Source organism: Falco peregrinus, chromosome 5 (genome assembly GCF_023634155.1).
Source record: "Falco peregrinus isolate bFalPer1 chromosome 5, bFalPer1.pri, whole genome shotgun sequence".
NCBI classification, from domain to species: Eukaryota; Metazoa; Chordata; class Aves; order Falconiformes; family Falconidae; genus Falco; species Falco peregrinus.
In genome coordinates this window covers 70,597,886-70,616,805 of record NC_073725.1, presented here as the reverse complement: position 1 = coordinate 70,616,805, position 18,920 = coordinate 70,597,886, and the positions used below count along the sequence as shown (strand labels likewise).

The 18,920-nt window shown below is 65.6% G+C and overlaps 4 protein-coding genes across 10 annotated transcripts; 2 read left to right on the top strand and 2 right to left on the bottom strand.

The window, feature by feature from the left end:
* Window positions 1-2,813: 2,813 nt before the first annotated feature.
* GTPBP3 (GTP binding protein 3, mitochondrial) lies at window positions 2,814-6,534 on the top strand. Its single transcript, XM_055805178.1, is given in 11 exon segments — window positions 2,814-2,874; window positions 3,453-3,689; window positions 4,335-4,421; window positions 4,532-4,734; window positions 4,835-4,907; window positions 4,995-5,068; window positions 5,071-5,140; window positions 5,286-5,451; window positions 5,561-5,671; window positions 5,673-5,840; window positions 5,917-6,534. Coding segments are annotated over 11 exon segments (1,482 nt in total). The 3' UTR covers window positions 6,149-6,534.
* Window positions 6,535-7,343: 809 nt separating this feature from the next.
* Window positions 7,344-10,066, bottom strand: PLVAP (plasmalemma vesicle associated protein). Of its 2 annotated transcripts, none has more exons than XM_005244221.4 (6): window positions 9,657-10,066; window positions 9,179-9,266; window positions 8,374-8,963; window positions 7,927-8,050; window positions 7,737-7,815; window positions 7,344-7,650 (listed from the first exon to the last, which is right to left on the bottom strand). In XM_005244221.4, the coding sequence occupies exons 1-6, from the start codon at window positions 10,032-10,034 to the stop codon at window positions 7,644-7,646; spliced, it is 1,266 nt and encodes a 421-aa protein (XP_005244278.2). In that variant the 5' UTR covers window positions 10,035-10,066; the 3' UTR covers window positions 7,344-7,643. The 2 variants fall into 2 exon arrangements, with proteins under 2 accessions (XP_005244278.2, XP_013160104.1); XM_013304650.3 differs by having other exon boundaries at window positions 7,344-7,647.
* A 125-nt stretch (window positions 10,067-10,191) lies between these two features.
* Window positions 10,192-12,430, top strand: LOC129784508 (uncharacterized). Its single transcript, XM_055804845.1, has 3 exons — window positions 10,192-10,526; window positions 10,835-10,988; window positions 11,260-12,430. Exons 2-3 carry the CDS (start codon window positions 10,911-10,913, stop codon window positions 12,142-12,144), a joined length of 963 nt encoding a protein of 320 aa, XP_055660820.1. The 5' UTR covers window positions 10,192-10,526; window positions 10,835-10,910; the 3' UTR covers window positions 12,145-12,430.
* A 403-nt stretch (window positions 12,431-12,833) lies between these two features.
* LOC114014046 (coiled-coil domain-containing protein 194-like) lies at window positions 12,834-17,895 on the bottom strand. Of its 6 annotated transcripts, none has more exons than XM_027796418.2 (8): window positions 17,492-17,891; window positions 17,281-17,344; window positions 16,874-16,943; window positions 15,542-16,800; window positions 14,435-14,531; window positions 14,096-14,228; window positions 13,850-13,930; window positions 12,834-13,666 (listed from the first exon to the last, which is right to left on the bottom strand). In XM_027796418.2, the coding sequence occupies exons 4-8, from the start codon at window positions 15,884-15,886 to the stop codon at window positions 13,657-13,659; spliced, it is 666 nt and encodes a 221-aa protein (XP_027652219.2). In that variant the 5' UTR covers window positions 15,887-16,800; window positions 16,874-16,943; window positions 17,281-17,344; window positions 17,492-17,891; the 3' UTR covers window positions 12,834-13,656. The 6 variants fall into 6 exon arrangements, with proteins under 6 accessions (XP_027652219.2, XP_027652220.2, XP_027652218.2 ...); XM_027796419.2 differs by having other exon boundaries at window positions 13,865-13,930; XM_027796417.2 differs by having other exon boundaries at window positions 12,834-13,930.
* Between the last annotated feature and the right edge of the window lie 1,025 nt (window positions 17,896-18,920).

The window sequence follows — 18,920 nt, the reverse complement described above, 5'->3', positions numbered from 1 at the left end:
CCCCAGCATCCCACTATGCCCACCCCTCCTCGGCGCTGCCCCAAGTCCCCAGCATCCCCCTCCCCCCCGACTGTATGCCCCCAGCATCTCCCCCCCACCGCCTGCGTGTCCCCAACACCCCCCCACCGCCTGCATGTCCCCAGCATCCCCCCCTGCTGCGTGACCCCATCAACACCCCAGCTGCATGTCCTCAGCCAGCATTCCCCTGCCTGCGTGTCCCCAGCGTCCCCCCTCCCCGGCTGCGTGTCCCCAGCATCCCACCCCCGGTTGCAGTGTCCCCACCAGCCCCCCACCCGATGTCCCCAGCACCCCCCACTCGGGATTGTCCCACGTCTGCAGCGCCCCCACCCCCGGGACTGTCCCCCAAATCTCCAAACCCCCTGTACCCTGCCTGCTCCCCCCACACCTCCCCGGGGTTGCCCCATGTTTCAGCATCCCCCACCCCGGGCTGCCCCTGCATCCCCAACCCCCTCCTACCCTGCCTGCCCCCAGGGTGCCCCCCATCCCCCCTGCCCCCGTGCCCCCCCCCATCCCCCCCCCCCCGGCCCCGGCATGGCGCCCAGCCCTGCGGGTCAGGCTGTTCCCTGGAGTGCCTGGGCAGGGGGGGACACCGGTAACCCGACCGGGGCTGCACGCTGCCGCCCTGACCTTTTGGGAGCCCTCCTCTGCTACCCACTTCACAGCCCTCCTCGGGGTGGGGGGGCCCCTTCAGCCCCATGGGTCCTGGGGCCCAGCACAGCCTGGCCAGGGCCCCCTGTGAGCCCCCTCGGCAGTGTGGGCATTGGAGTGGGGGGCACCCCTGTGCCAGGTCCCGCTTGCCCCCCCCTCCCTTCCCCACACAGGCCCGCGGCTATTTTGGGGCAGGGGCTGGCTGCCAGCACTGACGAAGGGTGCCACAAGGAGCTGTCCCCAGTTGGAGGGGGGGACGGACAGGCTGGCACATCTCCCAGGACAGGCCACTGGCCACTGTCCCTGCCTTGGCTGGGCACGGGTGCTTCCCCCGCTACCCCTGCCCAGGGGGTCTGGCAGAGCCCAAATCCGCCCTAGATCCTCCTGGGACCCCCATGGGCCAGGGCCAGCTGCTTGGTGGGCTGGAGAAGGCTGAGCTGCTCAGAGCTGGGGGGAAAGGGGGGGGCCCATAGAGCTGAACCCCAGGGTGGGGAGAAGGTCCAGGCTGCACTGGTCACCCAGGGTCTGCGCTGGGGCCTTGCAGGTGTGTGCAGGGCAGCATGCACCCGAGGACCCCAGAGCCCCCCAGGAGACACCCCCACTAGCCCCAGAGCTGGGGCCACTCCCTGGTGATGCTCTGTGGCCGCTCTGAGCTCCTGGACCTTGTCCCGTGCCCACAGAGCATGGGGGTCTCGGGGGCTTTGGGGGTGTCCACAGGGATTCAGCAGAGGAGGTGGCAGTGAGTGTCCAGCATCCTGGGGATTCCAACATCCCTGCCTGCACCCCTGCCTGTATCCCTGCCAGCATCCCAGCCATGCTGCTGTTGGCTCCTCCCTGCTCCAGCGCCTTTGTCTACATGGCTGTCGTGCCCCCCCCCCCCCCCCCCGCCCCATCCCCGTCCCTGTCCTCGTTGTCCCCCCACTGCAGTGCCCACAGCCCTCCCCAGGCCCCAGCCACCACCAAACCGCCAACAACTGAGTCAAAATTTTGGGGACTGTCGTGGGGGGGGGGTGGTGAAGACCCCCAGAGCAGGGGGGGGACCCCTTGGTCCTGGCTGCTGGTACCCCAAGCCCTGTGTACCGGCTGGCCTGCCTCCACCCCCCCACCCCCAGTCCATGAGCCCTGAGCAGGAGGGGAGGGGGACAGGGATAAGGTCCCCCAGGCCTGGGCGAGGGGGGACAACGGGGAGTGGGGAGTGGGATGCGGGATGGGGGGAAGGAAGCCTGGCGGTGCTTGGGGAAAATTTCTATGGTTCACTGAGCGGCAGGGGCCGCGGGTGGCTGCGGGCTCTCCCCAGGTGCACGTGGCAGGGGGGGCAGCTGGTGGGACCCCCCCACCCCGCAGCCCAGGGGTAAGCCCCAGGCACCATGGTGGGGGTGATACCCCCGGGATGTGGTGGGGGTTCTCTGGAGGAAAAGTGGCTCCAGTTTCATTGGGTGAGGAGCTGGGGGTCAGCCACCGTGGGGTGTGGGGTGCTCAGTGCAGGGCCCCCGCCAGGGGGGCAGGGGTCCTCAAAAAGCTCAAGTGCTGCTGGAGAGCCCGTGCCAGAGTGGGGGCAAGAGGGCAAGGGGACCCCTACCCCCGAGGGGCGGGGACAGCGTCGGGTGCAGAGGGGACGGTGGGAAAGGAACTGAGTAAGGGTGGGCTCTGCTGGGGGACACACGCAGGTGCTGCACCCCTCCTCCGGACACGGGACCCCCAACAGCTCGGGGTCCTACGGCACTGGGGCGGGGGGGTGGGAGGGGCATTTTTAGGGTGCAGCCGGGGGTCGTGGGTATCCGGCTCCCGCCGGGACCCGCACTCGCAGGGCGGCCCCGCAATACCTTGGGGACCCCCGGGGTGTGTGTGGGGGTTACTGCAACCCAGCACCCTGCGGGGGCAGCACCCGGGGGGCGAGGGGCGTGCAGCGCCTGGGAGGGTCCGGGGCGGGGGGCTGCAGTCTGGCAGCCCTGTCCGGCCGGCGCGGGCAGGCAGGGAGCCTAAGGGGGGGGGGAGGGGGCGGGCAGGGACCCCTGCGGGGCCGGACAGCCCCTCGCCGGGCGGAAGCGATCGACTGCCCAGCTGCAGGCGGTGCGGAGTCATTGCTGGCACGCTGACCAATCAGAAACGGGGCCGCAGGGGTGAAGCCCGCCCCTCTCTGCACGATGGCCAATCAGCGGGAGCAGGTGGGCGGGGCTAGGCGCTGCGCTGAGGCCGCCGCGGGGTGTGGGCGGCGTGCGCCGGGGGCTCATGGCGTTGCGCAGGGCGCTGGGCGCCGCGGGGCGCAGGTGAGGGCACCCCGGGGTGGGGGTTCTCCGGGGTGGTGGCACCCTGGGGACGGGGTGCAGGGGAAGGGGTGCGCACAGGGGTGAGCACGGCGGAGGCTGCACCTTCAGGATGGGGCGGCGGGAGAGGGGGGGCACCCCTGCACTCTGCCTGCTTGGCAGGTTGCAGGGGAATGGGTGCAGCCTTGGCGGGGGGGGGGATGGAGAAAGAAGAGCTGCACCCCTTGCTCTTGGGGGAAGGCACAGGGAGGGGGCTGCACCCCCGTGGGATGTGTGTCTGTGGGGTGCACGGGGAGGCGTCCCGGGGGGTGAACGGGGGGGACTTAGAAAATCTGTCCTCATGCCTTAAGCAGTGCTACTGCCGGAGCAGGGCAGAGATGCTATTAGCAGCCTCTCAGCCCCATGGCGGGGGGGGGGGGATGGTGCGGATAGGGACCCCCCCCTCCATGGGGTGCGGATAGGGATCCCCCCCTCCATGGGGTGCGGATAGGGACCCCTGCTCCATGCCCCCCATTGCAGGTGGGCGCGGCGCCTCTGCTCCGCGGCGGGGGGGGGACACCATCTTCGCTGTGTCGTCGGGGCAGGGCCGGTGCGCGGTGGCCGTGATCCGCACCAGCGGCCCGGGCAGCTGCGGGGCCCTGCGCTGCCTCACCGGGCGGCGGGAGCCACCCCCACCCCGCCTGCTGGCCCTGCGCCGCATCCGCGACCCCGCCACCGCCGAGACCCTTGACCGCGGCCTCGTCGTCTGGTTCCCAGGTGGGGGTCGGGGGGCGTCCCGGTGGGCGGTGCAGGGAGGTCCCAGTGCGCGTGGTGCTGGGGAGGGTCCCGGTGATGGGGGGGTTCCCGGTGGGCGGTGCTTGGGGATTTCCCGGTGTTTCCCGGTGCGTGTGGTGCCGGGGATCCTGGTGCCCGGTGCTGGGTGTCTTGGCGCCTTGTGCTGGGGGTCCTGGTAGGGCATCCTGGTGAGTGGTGGTGGGGATCCTTGGTGGTGGGTCTCAGTGGCCAGTGGTGGGTCTTGGTGGATGGTGGTGGGGATCCTGGTGCATGGTGGTGGGTTTCGGTGCCTGGTGGGGGTCTCAGTGCCCAGCGGGGGTCTTGGTGCCCGGCACAGGCAGGGCTGAGCCCCTCTTGGCTTCCCTGGCACCGTGTAGTGGGCTCAGCACGGATGCCCATGGGGATGCTCCTGACTCAACTCTGGTCCCTTTGCACCGCTCCTGTATAGCTGCAGTACAGCTGCTAGTGTGTGTGGGTCTCTTCTGAGTCCCCCAAAATCCCTGGGGGGTCGAAGCACGCGTGCTGCCACAGGAGGGGAAGGGATGGGGTGTGCCGGATGCGGCTGGGGGTGAGCTTCCAGTGGTGGGCTCAGCCAGCACCCATCCAAGCAATGTCCCGGCTCTGCAGGTCCCCACAGCTTCACCGGGGAGGACTGTGCCGAGCTGCACGTGCACGGGGGGCCGGCGGTGGTGAGCGGGGTGCTGCGGGCACTGGGTGAGGCTCCCCCCCTCCCTCCTCCTCCCCTCCCCTCTGGTCCTGCCCCTCAGGGTGCTGCTGGAGGGTGCCCCCTGCTTGGGGAGGGGGGCTCACTGTGGGGCTGGCAGGGCGCTTGCCTGGGCTGCGTCCCGCCGAGCCAGGGGAGTTCACGCGCCGAGCCTTCCGCCGTGGGAAGCTGGACCTGACGGCGGTCGAGGGGCTGGGGGACCTGATCCGGGCGGAGACAGAGGCGCAGCGGCGGCAGGCACTGCGGCAGATGGAGGGTGAGCTGGGCCGGCTCTACCAGCGCTGGAGCGAGACCCTCACCCAGGTACGGATGGCAGTCGGCTGCCTGGAGTCCTCTGCTGGTGCATGGTGGCTTGGGGACATGATGCTGGGCTGTTCTTCCTGACCCTCCCATCCCACTCCAGGCTCTCGCCCACCTTGAAGCCTACATTGACTTCAGCGAGGATGACAATGTGGAGGAAGAGGTCTTGTCCCAAGGTGAGGGCTGATGGGGTGGGGGGAGGTGCTAAGACACCCTGTCCCTGCTGTCCCTCCCCACCATGTCCCCCTGTTCTGTCCCCACAGTGGATGCCACCGTGCGGGCGCTGGAGCAGGAGATCGGTGCCCACCTGCAGGATGGGCGGCGTGGGGAGCTGCTCCGCGGGGGGGGTCCACACTGTCATTGCCGGCCCCCCCCAACGTGGGCAAGAGCAGCCTGCTCAACCTGCTGTGTGAGCGGGGCGCGGGGGGCTGCTGGCAGCCTGGACGAGGCTCCCCCTCCCTGAGGACAGCAGCCCACCGTCCGTCCCCGATGCCCAGAGGGCAGGGGGTCCCTGGCACTGTCCCCTGAGCCCTGTCATGTCACACACACCGCAGGCCAGCGTCCAGCAGCCATTGTGTCGCCGGTGGCAGGGACGACGCGGGACGTGGTGGAGGTGGCCCTGAACGTTGGTGGTTACCCACTGGTGCTGAGCGACACGGCCGGGCTCCGTGATGCTACCGACCCTGTCGAGCAGGAAGGGGTCAGCCGTGCACGGGACCGGTGAGGCTGGGGGGTGGCCAGTCTGGGGGTACCCCCTGCTGCAGGGGCTGGGATGGCTGGGAGGTGGCAGATGTAGCCCCTTGCCCTATGCTGTTGCCCCCTTCCCCAGGCTGCAGCAAGCAGACCTGGTGCTGGCTGTGCTGGATGCCACGGCGGTGCCCACTGAGCCGGCCGCCTTGGGGGCTGCCCTGGGGTCCCTGCTGCCCCCCCACCTCCACTCCCTGCATCCTGGTGCTCAACAAGGCTGACCTGCTACGGGGGGGCCAGGGGGCCCTGCATGACGCCTGTACCCGGGGGGACACCTTGCCCCCCACCATCCTCTTCTCCTGCAAGACGGGCGAGGGGCTCGATCACCTCCTGGAGCTGCTGGCACGGCAGCTGGCACAGCTGTGAGTATAGGGGGGAACGCCGGCCACCCTGTCCTGGCCGGGGGGGGTGCTGCAGGCTGGTTTCTTGCCCCCCCAGGTGCGGGGACCCCCTGGCAGGCTCGCCCAGCCTGACGCAGAGCCGGCACAGCCTCCACCTGGGTGACTGCGTGGCGGCACTGGTGCGGTATGGCCGGGAGCGCCGGTGGGACCTGGGGCTGGCGGCCGAGCAGCTGCGGTTGGCGCGGCGGCATCTGGGTCGCATCACCGGCCACGTGGGTGCCGAGGACGTCCTCGACATCATCTTCAGGGACTTTTGTGTTGGCAAGTGAGGGGGGCAGCGGGGGTCCCCCCGACTGCCAGTGTTGAGGACCGTGGGCAGGGGAGCTCTTGGCTCCATGCTGGTATTAAACCGTGGTGCCTTTGGCAGCTCTGGTGTCGTTCCCCTTCCCTGGTCCCCAGTGCCGTGGGGCTTGGTGTCCCTGTGCTGGGCTGTAGTGTTTTCCTAGCCGGAGGGATCGTGACCTGAGCCCCAGACATGGAAAAAAACACTGGGAGCGGCCCTGTTTCCTGGCCAGGAGGACAAACAAGGAGCTGGAGCAACTGGAAGGGAAAAGTCACCCTGACCTCCCCCTGGGGCATCCCCCTCCACACCGTGGAGTGGGGGATGTGGGGCTCAGCGTGTTGGCGGGGCTTATCCTTGCACCCACAGCCGTAGAGATGCAGCGCTGGGTACTTGGGACCCCTAGGGTCCCCAGCTTGGGGAGCTGTGGGATACCCCCAGCGCTTGCACTCAGCACCGAAGATGGGGGTTTCCCAGGGACTTTGCTCTCCCCCCTGCCCCATCTGGGGCTCCCAGGCTGCAGATGTGCCTGGTGGTCCAAGATTCTTTATAGTGAAGCTCTAGGAAATCCTCTGGCACCGAGCAGATCCCCCTGGTCCCCCAGCCAGGCTGTGCAGGGGCAGCTAGGACAGCGGGGAGCCTCTCTGTCACCCCGATCCCACCCTGCCACCGTGCTCTTCCAAGGGCTGGGCAGGGATGGGGGGACCCAGTGATATCCCCCTCCTCTAGCAGCAGAGAGTGGTGGGAGCATGTGGCTCCCTGTATCCCAGGAGGGATGTGGCTTGCGGGACCCAAATGGGATCTGGGGGTGCTGGCTGGGGATGGGGGCACGCTGGGAGCACTGCATCCCCCTCCCGGGGAGGGGATGGCGTGCAGGCAGCCCGGCAGGCAGGAAAGGCCTTAGGGACAGGAAGGAGTGGGAAGCACGGTGTATCAGCCAGTGGCAGCTGGTGATTAATCACCACACTCTGGCCCCACGCCCCGGTGTGCCGAGGGGGGCTCGATGGCAGGATGGGGCTGCCAAGGCTCGGCGGCTCTGGGCTTCCTGCTCGCTCAGCCTTGTGCGCTTCCCGCCCCAAAGGGGCATGTGAAGCCAGGATGGGATGTTCCTACTCCCCGTCCCGGCCGTGGCCTCTGCACACCCCCCCCCCCCCCATAGGCATCCAGACACACGTGCAGCGAGCTGTGTTGGTGCTCAGAGCTGGATGTATTTACAGCTGCCAACCGCCCCGTCTCCAAGTGTATAGGTACATGCATAGGGGAGGTGAGCATGCGGGAGGGGATGAGTGCAGGGACTCGGGGAGGGGGGGGTGGGGTGGTCCTGGCTCCCGCGGTGCTGGCAGCCCCCCACCCGGGGCAGGGGGAGGACAGTGGTGGTGCTGGCTGTTCACTCCCAGTCAGGGTTTGCCATCCGTGCCATGGGAAGCACCTCCCGGGCTTGTTCTTGAGCCCCTCGCCGCCATTTTCCGTGCACTGCTCAGCTGTTAGCTACTGCAGAGAGGGCAGGATCAGGCCCTCACCCCAGCACTGCTCACTCCCAGCCCCCTATGCCCCCCTTTCCCAGTGGAATCCCTCACCTGGGGTCCTTCAGGGCGGACGCAAACTGCTCCGTGATCTTCTGTGCCATCCGCTGGATCTCCTCCATGTTGATTTTGCCTGGTGGGATGGAGCAATAGAATCTGAGCTGGGTAGCAGTGGGGATGGTGACCCCCAACATGAGGGGGGGGGGGGGGGCATCCCACAGTGAGCCCCCTACCCAGAACTCACCCATGTTCCCAAAGATGCGCTGGTTCCTCAGAGCATCCATGTAGGAGCCCGTGCTGGTGAAGGGTCCCAGTCGCCCGCTGCTCCCCGGCACCCGCGAGCCTGTGATGTCGAAGAAGGTGTCTATCTGTGGAGGAGAGCGGGTGGTGGCAGTCAGTGCTGGCACCTCTGGGTGAAGGGGGTCTGAGGGTGCTGCAGCGGCTTGTGCCTGCCCGGGGTGCACCCGCAGCTGTGCAGGATTGTGTTTGCAAAAGAAAGATGCACCTGCGAAAGTGCATGTGCAAAAGAAAATGTGTGTGCAAAAGGGCGTTTGCAGAAGTACATGTGCAGAGGAAAGATGCGCATGCAAAATTGCATGTGCAGAAGGATGTATGTGTCCAGCCCTGTGTGCTACCGGTGCAGCTGCGGAGGGTGCTGGGGGATGTCCCTGCACCCCAGCAGCTCCCTCACCTTCGAGCCCATGCAGATATTCAGCTGCTCCTTGAAGTACACAGCCTGCGCAGCGGCTCTGCTTTTCTCCTCCAGCTCCTTGCGGAGCTGCTCCTTCTCCGCCAGCAGCTTCTTCTTCTCCTCTTGGCCACCCTTGAGCTGTGCCTCAACTTTCTGCAGCTGCTTGTCCAACTCCTGCTTCTCTTTGGAGCAGTTGGTGTGACACTGGACCAGATTCATGTCACAGAAGCTTTTCTCCATGTAGTTGGTCTCCCATTCCTGCTGCCGGAGGAAAAGCTCCTCTGTTCGCTGCGTCAGCCGGCTGATCTGCTCGTGGACGGCGCTGCAGCTGTACGGGCTGACCATGTCCTTGATGCGCTGGAAGATGTAGTTCATGTCAGACTTCAAGGAACTGCATTCCCGCTTCAGCAGCTCCAGGTTGCTTTTGGTGGGCTTGTAGATGGCCTTGGTGGTCAGCAGTTCCCACTGGCAGTTCTCCTGCTCCTGGGTGGCTTTGGTCAGCATGGCATCCACTTGGCGGCATTTTTCCTCCACCTCCTTCTTGGCCAGGGTTTTCTGGTCCAACTGGTGTTGCAGCAGCACCCTCTCGGCTGCAGGGTTGCGGGGGCACAGAATTAGGGTACGTGGTTTTCCCCCCCTCATGACTCCCACCCCACATCTCAGGGTAATAACCCTGCCTAGCCCAGGGAGAGGGCAGACCCCCCCATGCTGGCTGTGGTGGGTGCCAGAGAGGTGCTGGGGGTCTCCAGGGGGCTGGGAGGGGGAGTGCCCAGGGTGGGGGGGCAGGTGTGTGTGGGTCTCTTACCGCTACAGTTGGCGTCGATGCGGCTACGGTTCATTTGACACTCATCCAGCTTTGTTTTCTGGAGGAAGATGATCATCTTCATAATCTCCTGCAGTTGAGATGGAGGGAGGAAGAGGAGTAGGTTCAGAGCATCCTGTAAAGACCCCCCCCAGCATCACTGTGCTCCCTCCCAGGTGCTGGTGAGAGCACTGGGGGCTGGTGGGGGCAGCGGATGAGGAGGAGGGCTGCGAGACTGGAACCCCTTTGGCCAACAGCTGCTGTCTGGATGCCAGGGCTGAGACCTGCCTGGGCCTGGGGGGGGACACATTGGCATCACCGGTGGGCTCTGCCACCCCCTGCCCTCTTGTCTGCACCTGCTGATGCTCGCAGAGCTGAAGGGGGCTGCAAGAAGCTGGGACCTCACAGCACCCCTGGGTGCATCTCTGCCCTCAGTACCCAGGGGGCTTTGCCGTCCCTCCCTGGGGAGGGGGTGTCTCACCGTATTGATGGAGTTGGGTGCCTGGGTGCTATTGCACTTATCCAGGTCCCGTTGCACCTTCTGGGTGAGGACCTGCAGCCCTTGCTTCTCCTTGAGGGTGGCGTTGAGGGTGCGCGTCAGGTTCAGGTTCCTCCCGCTGAGGGTGATGATCTTGTTGTAGCGATCCTGCAGCTGCTGCTCCAGCAGCCGGAGGTGCGTGTCGGTGCCCGCCTGCGCGTTGCCGTACACCATGAACAGCACCAGCCCCAGGATGATGAGGAACTGAATGAGAGAGGTGAAGAGGAAGATGTACTTCACATAAAACCCACAATCTCGCTTGGGCATTGCTTCCTTGGCCTCCAGACCAAACTTGGCCATGGGGTAGCTGCTCTTCTCCATCCCGCTGATGCTCTGTGCACCCCACCCCACGGCGGTCCCTTTCAAGGGCGCCGTGCCGGGGCGGAGCTCGCTCTCGCCGCCGTGTTTATATTGCTCTATCTAATATTTCCTTCTGCTGGGTTCCTTCCTGCCTCTCCGGATGCCTTGGACAGGCCACGTTATCGCGACCCAGCTTCTGTTTGCAGGAGGACTATTGTTCCTGGTTGCTAACAGACGGGGGCGAAGTCTGGGACCTCCGTCCCCCACCCCAGACTGGTGGTCCCCTGGGACCAGCTCTCACCCTGAAATAGACCCGGGCATGGCGGGTGCCAGGGATGCCCGGGGAATGAGTCCGCAGGGGCAGCAGGGTGGTCTGCGGCTGCTGGTGCTCGCTGGTGGGTGATAGAGGGGGATCCCACCACCTGCACTGGGCACCCCGGGTTGGTCCTGGTGTCACATCCTCGTGGTGAGACAGTGGCGTGTGAGTCACCGCTGGACCCAGCTGCTTGCCAGGTCGGTGGCACGAAGGGAGTGATGCTCCACATCTGCTCTCCTGCACCTTGCAGGCAGCTTGTGGGCAGGGGAAGGATGCAGCTGTGGGGTGGGCTGGGGCATGTGGGGTTGTGGGATGAAGCCACCTGTAGGAACCTGCAGCTGTTGTACCCATGGGTGCTGTCACTCTGCAGAGCCACCATCCTGCCGTGGGGCCTGGGGAGCTGATTCTGGTCTCTGTGCCTTGCTGGGAACATCTCTGCTGGGCAAGGAGCAGCTGGTGGAGGGGGGCAAGGGGCAAATCCAGACCTTTCTGTGCCCATCTGCAGCATGGCTGGGTCCCCCGGCTGCTGAGGAAGCCCTGACTGAGCACAAGGAGCGCAGTGGCCCCAGCCCCATGCAGGGATGGCCACACATGCCAGCATTGCTGCCACGGTGGCCCAGAACCATGGGTTTGCAGCCATCTCCCCCATCGCACTCCAGGTCTGGGGTCCCCTTTGCACCACACTGGGCTGAGGGGTGAGGGGTGGGGGTGAGGGCTGGTTTGGGGACAGGCTGGGGACACGGAGGGGGCTCCTCAGTGCAAGGAAAAGGGGTCTCATTGGGTGCAGGCAGCACCGTGGCGGGGACTGGAGGGAGGGGGGATGCTGCCTGTCAGACCCTCAGCACCAGTGACCACAAACCAGGGCTGGGCTGAGCTGGACCATGCTCAGATCCTGGCCACGGCCATTACCACCCTGTCCCCATCCCTCAGGAGCCCTGGGCTGCAGTGGAGGGGCTGGCTGTGCCCAGGACCCCCCCCCCAGCTCTGCAGGATACCCAGCCTGGGCTGGGGGGGGCTGGCTGGGGGGGCCGAGGCGTGAGGCTGCACCAGGCACTGACCCCGAGCCTCTCGCTGTTTCCTGCCTTCTGGCTGCGTCGCGGTCCCTGGAGACCGGGAAGTGTCTGTGATAGCCGGGATGGTGTCGGTCCCGAATCCATTCTCAGCTACTGCTGTTTCCTTCCTGAGCTGCAAATAACAGTGAGTCACCCCTGGCCCCACCAGGGATGCTGCCGGGGCTCCGCTGGACCCCTGGCCCTGGCGCTGGCCCTGGGACCCTGGTGCGCTGGTGGCTTTGCCAGTTGGATGCTCCCGCCAGCAATCCACCCAAGGGCTCCTCACAGCCTCCTGGGGTCAGCAGGAATCCCGATGGGGCAACTGCCCCCCACGGTGCTGCAGACCCACCCTCTGTCCCATTTTCCAGTTAGCACCCCTCCTATAATTAATCCTTCCTATGCCAAGGGCTCATGTTGCGTTGAGGTCGGGCCATGGGAACGGCTGTGCCTTGTTGCCCTCCCCATCCCAAACTGCTGCAGGGCTGGGGTCTCTGCTCTGGGACCACCAGGTCTGGGGTGCAGGAATGGGGCTGGTCCCCCCACAACAGGCTCCACAGCCCGAGGAGCCCCGGCCTGGGTGGAGACCTCCTTGCAGAGACACTTCAACCTGGAAAGCTGCCTGCCAGCACCCTCCCTGCCCCCTCCCAAGCTGGGGGGCAGTGGGGGGCATGGGGTGCGATCCCCCATGAGGGGTGCAGGCAGGAGGAGGCCGGATGCCTGTGAGCAGCCTGCCTGCCCTCTGCACAGGATATTGCAGCAGTGACAGCAGGAAAATCTGCAACTTTCCTGGAAACTTTCTTCAAAGCGGATCAAAGATGCTGGGAAGCGACTGCAGAACAGCAGCATCTGCTGATCCCTGTCCCCCCATCCTCAACTCGGCCCCTCATCCCCAGCCAGGCCCCCCAGGGTGTCTTTGGGGTCCCTGGCAGAGCCGGGTCCTGCCCTGGCAGCCGCTGGCCATCGCGGTGGCAGAGCCTGGTTAAAGCCCTGGGGTGTGTGTGATGCCCAAGCGGGGCTGTGGGGATGGCTGGGCTTGGCTCGGGGGGACAGCTGGGCTTGAGGGGCATGGCTGGGACTGGGGGGGGGACATGACTGGGCTCAGGGGGATGGCTGGGCTTGGGGGCCATCACTGGGCTCAGGGGGGACATGGCTGGGCTCAGCTCAGGTGGATGGCTGGGCTCAGGGGGGACATGGCTAAGCTCAGGCAGGCATGGCTGGGATCAGGGACATGGCTGGGCTTGGGGGATGGCTGGGGGGGACATGGCTGGGATCAGGGACATGGCTGGGCTTGGGGGATGGCTGGGCTCAGCTTGCGGGGGGGGGCATGGCTGGGTTGGGGGGGCATGGCTGAGCTCGGGGGGTCATGGCTGGGATCAGGGACATGGCTGGGCTTGGGGGGACTGCTAGACTTGGGGGGGACACATCTAGGCTTGGGGGAGAGCTGGGCTTGGGGGGATAGCTGGAATTGGGGGTGCACAGCTGGGCTCGAGGGGACAGCTGGGCTCAGGGGGAACAGAGGGACGACCCAGTGAGCAGAGCAGCCTTTATTGCCCAAATGCCTGCCCAGTCATCCCAGTTTCTGGAGTGCACCGGGAACATGGCACTAAACCCTGGAGCTGGTTACAGCAGCCCCAAGCAGCCGGTGGGGAAACCGTTCCCTGGCTGAGCTAACACTGCCCACAAGCTGGATGGCTGACTGCTCCGGCCCAGCTGCAGCACTGGCATCGGGACAGCAGGATCGGGACACAGGGCAGTGTCACGACAAGAAGGCAGGATTAGGACACACGGTGGGATTGGGACACAGGGTAGGATTAGGATATACAGCAGGATCGGGACATGGCAGCATCACGACAAGATGGCAGAATCAGGACACACAGTGGGATCGAGACACACAGTGGGACTGGGACACACGGCAGGATCAGGACACAGGGCAGCATCATGACAAGATGTCAGGATCGGGACACACGGCGGGATCAGAACATAAGGCAGCATCACGACAACAGGATCGGGACACACAGCCGGATCGGGAAGCACGACAGGGCTGGGACACAGGGCAGCATCATGGCAAGACGGCAGGGTCGGGACACGCGGTGGGATCGGGACAGGCGGTGCCCACCAGCATCCTTCGCCTGGACGCGCTGGCTCCGGTCGGACGCGGCCGGGCTGAGCCGCTGCTGGGTCCCAGTGCTAAGGGGCGCTGTGGGACTGGGAATGATGGGCTCAGCGGGGCGGGGGGGCCCGGCCCCAGCCTCCGGGGACGGGGGGCTGCGGGGCTTCAGCCTTTCCTGCAAAAGAGGGGAATGCAGGGAGTGAATCCCTCCACAGCCCCCGGGTCCTGCTCCCCTGGGGACACCGGTGACAATGGCACATGCCGGCAAGCGTGCCCATGAGCACTCAAACTGGTGACACTGGTGAAGCCCCCTCCCCAGGCCGGGCCCCTCCCCTAGCTGTGCACCCACAGAAAGTACCGGGACGGGGGGCACCTGCGCCCAGTTGCTCGGTCCCTCATCCGCCGCCGCAGCACGTCGACCTCAGCCGCGTAGTCCCGTCTGCGGGTAGAGCGGAGACGTGTGAGGGGGTGTCTCTGCCTGGGGGGACGATGGAGGGTCTCCGTGGGGAGGGGGGGCCAGGGCAGGGTGATGGAGGGGCTGGGCTGGGTTGGGGGGGTAGATGTTCTGGAGTGCCCAGCCTGTGGCAGGGGACAAGGACCTTACAGGGTGGCTTCAAGCTCTCTCTGCCGGGCCTCGCACTGCTCCCCATGTGCCTGCAGCGCTCGCTGCTGCTCTGCTGCCTCCTCCAGCTGCTGCCGCAGCCCCCGCACCTGCGCCTCGCCCTGCGCCAGCTCCTCTGCAGGATGAAGGGGACAGCGGGGTCACACGTACACCCCAACCCCTGACACCCCAAACCCCCACACCCCAAACCAGAGCCTGCCCTGCTGGGCATTGTCCCCAAAGGGCACGTGGCTGGGGGAATGGCATGGGGCTCCTTGCATGGGGGGGAATGGGGACGGAGACCTGCGCCCCACGCTGCTGCTGTGGGGGCATGGAGCTCACCTTGCAGAGCTGCCTTGTCACGGGCCAGCTCAGCCCGCTCGCGCCGCAGGGCCAGCACCTTGTCCCCCAGCACTGTCACATTGGCCTCCAGCCTGGCCTGGGGAGAGGGGACATGGCAGCATGGGGACAGAGGTGGGCAGTGCCCTCCCATCTCTTCATCTGCTGCTGGAGCCCCTCCTCACCACTGCCCCAAGTCCCCATGCTGTCCCCATGCTCCCTGGTGGCCTTAGGTTCCCCCGTCACATTTCTCAAAGAGGTAGAGACATGGATTTGGGAAAAATCACGCTTCCCTGGAAGGATGGCTCAACCTGAGCTTGGTGAGGATGCTGGTGCACCAGGGATGTTGCAGGAGTCCCTGGCCACCCAAGCGCCCAGTGGGTGGCATCCCTGGTGCCTGGGAGGGGACGGGGCTCCTCCCAGCCGTGTCCCTGAGAGGCAACAACCCAGTCCCACTCCCGGCGCCAGCCCTGGGAAGCTGGAGCACTTTTCCAGCCTCTCTGGGCCATTGTTTGGCCGGATGAACCCAGAGGGGCGGTGGGACCCGGCTCTTCCTCCGGGCTGTGGCCGCAGCGCTGAGGCCAGGCCCTTTCCCAGCCAGGGCCACAGCTAAAAATACCTGGGAGGAGAAACGGCAGCTCCGCATCAGCTCCAGCCTCCGCTGCTGCTTTGGGATGGGGTAATTATATGTGCGTGGAGCAGCTTGGTCACAGCTAAGAATAGCTGCCCCAGGCCGGGCAAGGGCACCCAGGCTGGGGGTCAGCAGGAGCAGGGCAGTGCCGAGGGTCCAGGAGCAGCCGGGGCTCCCCTCTCGGGGTGTCCCATACAGGAAGGTGGCCATGCCCCCCTGGGGCTGCCTCCCCCTCATCCCGGCTCATCGTTCCAGCCAGCCTTTGCTCTCCAGGGCTTGCGTGTCTTGCAGCATCCTTCCCATCAGTGCCGAGGCTTTCCACAAGCCTGGTTGAAATCCTCCAGGGATGAGGCATCACTCTTGGACTTGGCTACTGAGCTCCCCCAGGACCCCCCCTCTCCGCTCCAGCATTGCTCACCCCGTGCAAGCAGCCATATGGCCGAGGTCCCCCCCTTGTCCCCATCCCCTCCAGCACCTACCGCCCGCTCCCAGCAGGATGCCAGGCTGGCATTGAGCTTCTTGCCATCACCGCGGGCCTGGGTGAGCTCCTGCCGCAGAGCATCCTCTGCCTGTGCGCCCGCCACCGCTGCCCGCTGCAGCCGGGCTTGCTCCTGCTCCAGCTCGGCCACGCGGTTCCCCAGCTCCCGGCTCTCGTTGGCCGCCTGTTCCCGGCAGCCCTGCAGCTTCCCCACTGCCTCTGAACGCCACACCATCACTGCCACCGCCACCGTCACCGCCGCCACCAGCACCAGCAGCATCGCACACAGCCCCAGCACCTTCAGGGTGGCTTTGGGCACGGCGGGGTCCATACCGGAGGGGGACATGGGGCTGCTCGCCCGCTCCAGCGGTGCCTGCCCGGGATGTGCCAGTGTCCCTGGGTCAGGTCACTCCCTGGGTTGCTGTAATTGCCGCCTGTGGGTTTTTTCTCACCAAACACCGCTTTGGGCTGCGGTTTCTCACAGGTCACAGCCCAGAATAGATTTGTTTGTGCTGGAGGTGGGAGGGTGCTCTGTCCCTGTGCCTGACCATGGGTGACAGCTGCAGGGAGAAGCGGGGATGCAGTTGGGGTCCAGTGGGTGTCAGGGATGCTGAGGCTGCTGTCTGCCTGGGGGGTTTCTGCATCACCCCCTTGCCCCTGCTGTGCAACAGGGTCAGGGTTCCAGGTCCCCAAGAAGTGCTGGAGCAACAAAATGCTGGTTTTTCAATAAGGTTTTATTACAAATCGGTTAAAAATCACTTAACTATGGAGAGGCCTCAGGGCAGCCCTGCCATGTCTCTGTCCCCTGCAGCCCCGGCCTGTCCTCTCCCTCGTCCTGGGCACAGCCCCTGGTGCCTGGACGGAAATCACCTCCCTGGAATGCCCCATGGTGAACTGGGTGGATTTGGCTACCAGAGAGTGCAGGGAGGTATGGCCAGTGGCCAGAGGCAGTCCTAGGGCAGGGGTGAGCAGGAGGCAGGGCTGAGTGGGCAGTGGGCTCCTGCAGTGGGCACTGTGCCCGCTGCCACCCCCAGACAACTGGGCTGGATGAGGACGGTCCCTCCTCATCCCACATCAGGGGATGGGGAATCATTGGGGCCCATGTTCCTGCTGCTGTGGGCTCACAGGAGGAGCATCCCGGGGAGGAGGAGAGCCAGGAGGCTGAGGGACACTGCCGAGAGCCTGTTCCCACCTGAGTGCTGTCTCTTCATGTCCTGCAGGTGGTTCTGCAGGAGCTGGTTCTGCAGCTGGAGCTTGTCCCTAGGGAGGGACACAGGGAGAGTCGGTGACAGAGCGCAGGGCTGGGGATGGCACGGGGGAGTGGGGGGCTCACCTGCTGCTCTGCAGGTCCTGCAGCTGCCTCTGCTGCTGGGCCACCTCTGTCTTGAGCGCCTTGTTCTCCTCTGCAGGGAGGTGATGGCAGGTGGGGATCAGGGTGTCCCGGGGATGGGGATCAAGATGTCCCCAGGGGACAGAAATCAGAGTGTCCCAGGGGACTGGGGATCAAGATGCCCTCAAAGGACAGGGGTCAGGGTGTCTCAGGGGATGGGGAGCAGGGTGTCCCAGGGGACAGGGATCAGGATGTCCCAGGGAATGGGGATCAGGGTGTTCCGGGGGACTGGGGATCAAGATGTCCTCAAAGGACAGGGATCAGGATGTCCCAGGGGACAGAGACCAGGGTAGCCCAGGGGCTGTTGCCCGTGCCCACACTCCCCTGCACCCCTCCCACCCGGGACTCACCTTGCAGCTGGGTTATATTGGCGAGTGCCTGCTCCAGCTCCAAGGATTTCCCCTCCAGCATACCCTGAGCAGGGGCAGAGGAAAGCGGCTGGAGGCTCCCGCTCGGGCACTCCCCCACACCATCCAAGCACACCCAATTTAGGCCGAGGGGCTGCAGGTTTCCCTGCATGATCCTGGCCCTCCACCCACCAGCAGGACCTCAGCAACTTACCAGCCTCTTCCTGCAGTCATCCCTCTGCCCGCGGGCTTCGGTGAGGGACTGGTTGGTGTTGGCCAGTGCCTCCTCCAGCTGTGCCAGCCCCACCGAGCAGTTCATTGCCACCACGGAACCCACGACTTGCTGGCAGAACAAGAAGGTGAGGACCGCCGACAGCACCAAGACAGCTACCCCAAAGGCCAGGGCGCTACACCTCTTCCAAGACATCTTTTCTGGGAGCAGCCGGCACGGACTGCAGCCCACCATCCTGCCTGTGATGCCCTGCCCGGGCAAAAACACACGGTGCTGGCAGGAAGTTTAATGTTTGCCCCGAAATCGACCAGTTTCATTTCTCAGAGAGGGACTTTCCAGGAAATCATGTGGTTCATTGCGTCCGGAGCGTTCAGGGAGTCGAGCAGCCACTCAGCTGTCAGGGTCCCTGCTGGGGCTGGGGCTGATACCGGCAGGGCCTGGGCAGATGCTGCAGGGGACCCCCCCCCACTGCAGGGGGTGATCTCAGCCCTGTGTCCCAGGCTGTGGGGGGCAGAGCTGGTGGGCTGCATGTGCACATGCAGCCCCATGGGGCTGCCAGTGGGGCCAGTGCCCACAGTGGGGGGGGACACAAGGCAGAGCATCCCCCAGGGTGAGGGGTAATAGGGGCGGGGGTGGGCGGGGGTGGGCTGGAGGAGGGGGGATAAATGAGGGGGGTATCTGGAGCACGGGCTGCCTGCGGTATGGAGAATTAGGGATGCAGGGTACTCAGGGTATGGAGAATTAGGGGTACAGTGTACTTAGGGTATGTGGTACTGGGGGCATGAGGTACTGGGGGTACAGAGAATTAGGAATACAGGGTACTTGGGGTATGGAGAATTATGGGTACGGGCCACTGGAGGTATGGAGAATCAGGAGTATGTGGTACTGGGGATATGGAGAATTAGGGAAACAGGGTACTCAGGGTATGGAGAATTCGGGGTACAGGGTACTGGGGGTATGAAGAAATGGGGGTATGGGGTACCCAGGCTATGGGGTACCTGGGGTATAAGCTAACTGGGGTTTGGGGTGCCTGGGCTCAGGGCTACCTTGGGTATGGGAGTGTGGGGCAGCCAGGTGAATGGGTACCTGGGGTGCGGGGCACCCAGGGTGTGGGGTTACTGGGGGGGGTGGTACCAGCCTGCCAACCCACAGCACAGCCTCCCCCCAGCCCGGCGTGGCTGCCCCAGCTCTGGCTGGGCACGGGGGCTCTGCCAGCGCCAGGATCCCGCCCTGGCTTCTGGCGAGCGCTTGGTCCCGTGATGACCACGTCAGTCCAGGCTTTCACAGGACTTCCCCATCCAGAACACTCCTCGGCTGCTGTTCAGGAGGGTTTTTTGGGGGGAGAAGAGCTGGCAAGGGGGGGAGGAGGAGGGTTAAAGGGTGGGGAAGGGCGGCGAGCCCTCCACTCCCA

What these genes read in the sequence shown, in the direction of transcription:
- PLVAP (XM_005244221.4), bottom strand. Translation starts at nt 10,034, where the DNA reads ATGGAGAAGAGCAGCTACCCCATGGCCAAGTTTGGTCTGGAGGCCAAG. An exon ending in CATCGACGCCAACTGTAGCG is followed by an intron (nt 8,964 to 9,178) that starts GTAAGAGACCCA and finishes GCAACCCTGCAG; the next exon opens with CCGAGAGGGTGCTGCTGCAA. An exon ending in GCGCATCTTTGGGAACATGG is followed by an intron (nt 7,816 to 7,926) that starts GTGAGTTCTGGG and finishes CCATCCCACCAG; the next exon opens with GCAAAATCAACATGGAGGAG.
- LOC129784508 (XM_055804845.1), top strand. Translation starts at nt 10,911, where the DNA reads ATGGCCACACATGCCAGCATTGCTGCCACGGTGGCCCAGAACCATGGG. An exon ending in TCTCCCCCATCGCACTCCAG is followed by an intron (nt 10,989 to 11,259) that starts GTCTGGGGTCCC and finishes CCCATCCCTCAG; the next exon opens with GAGCCCTGGGCTGCAGTGGA.
- LOC114014046 (XM_055804839.1), bottom strand. Translation starts at nt 15,886, where the DNA reads ATGTCCCCCTCCGGTATGGACCCCGCCGTGCCCAAAGCCACCCTGAAG. An exon ending in CATCCTGCTGGGAGCGGGCG is followed by an intron (nt 14,532 to 15,541) that starts GTAGGTGCTGGA and finishes CCCTCTCCCCAG; the next exon opens with GCCAGGCTGGAGGCCAATGT.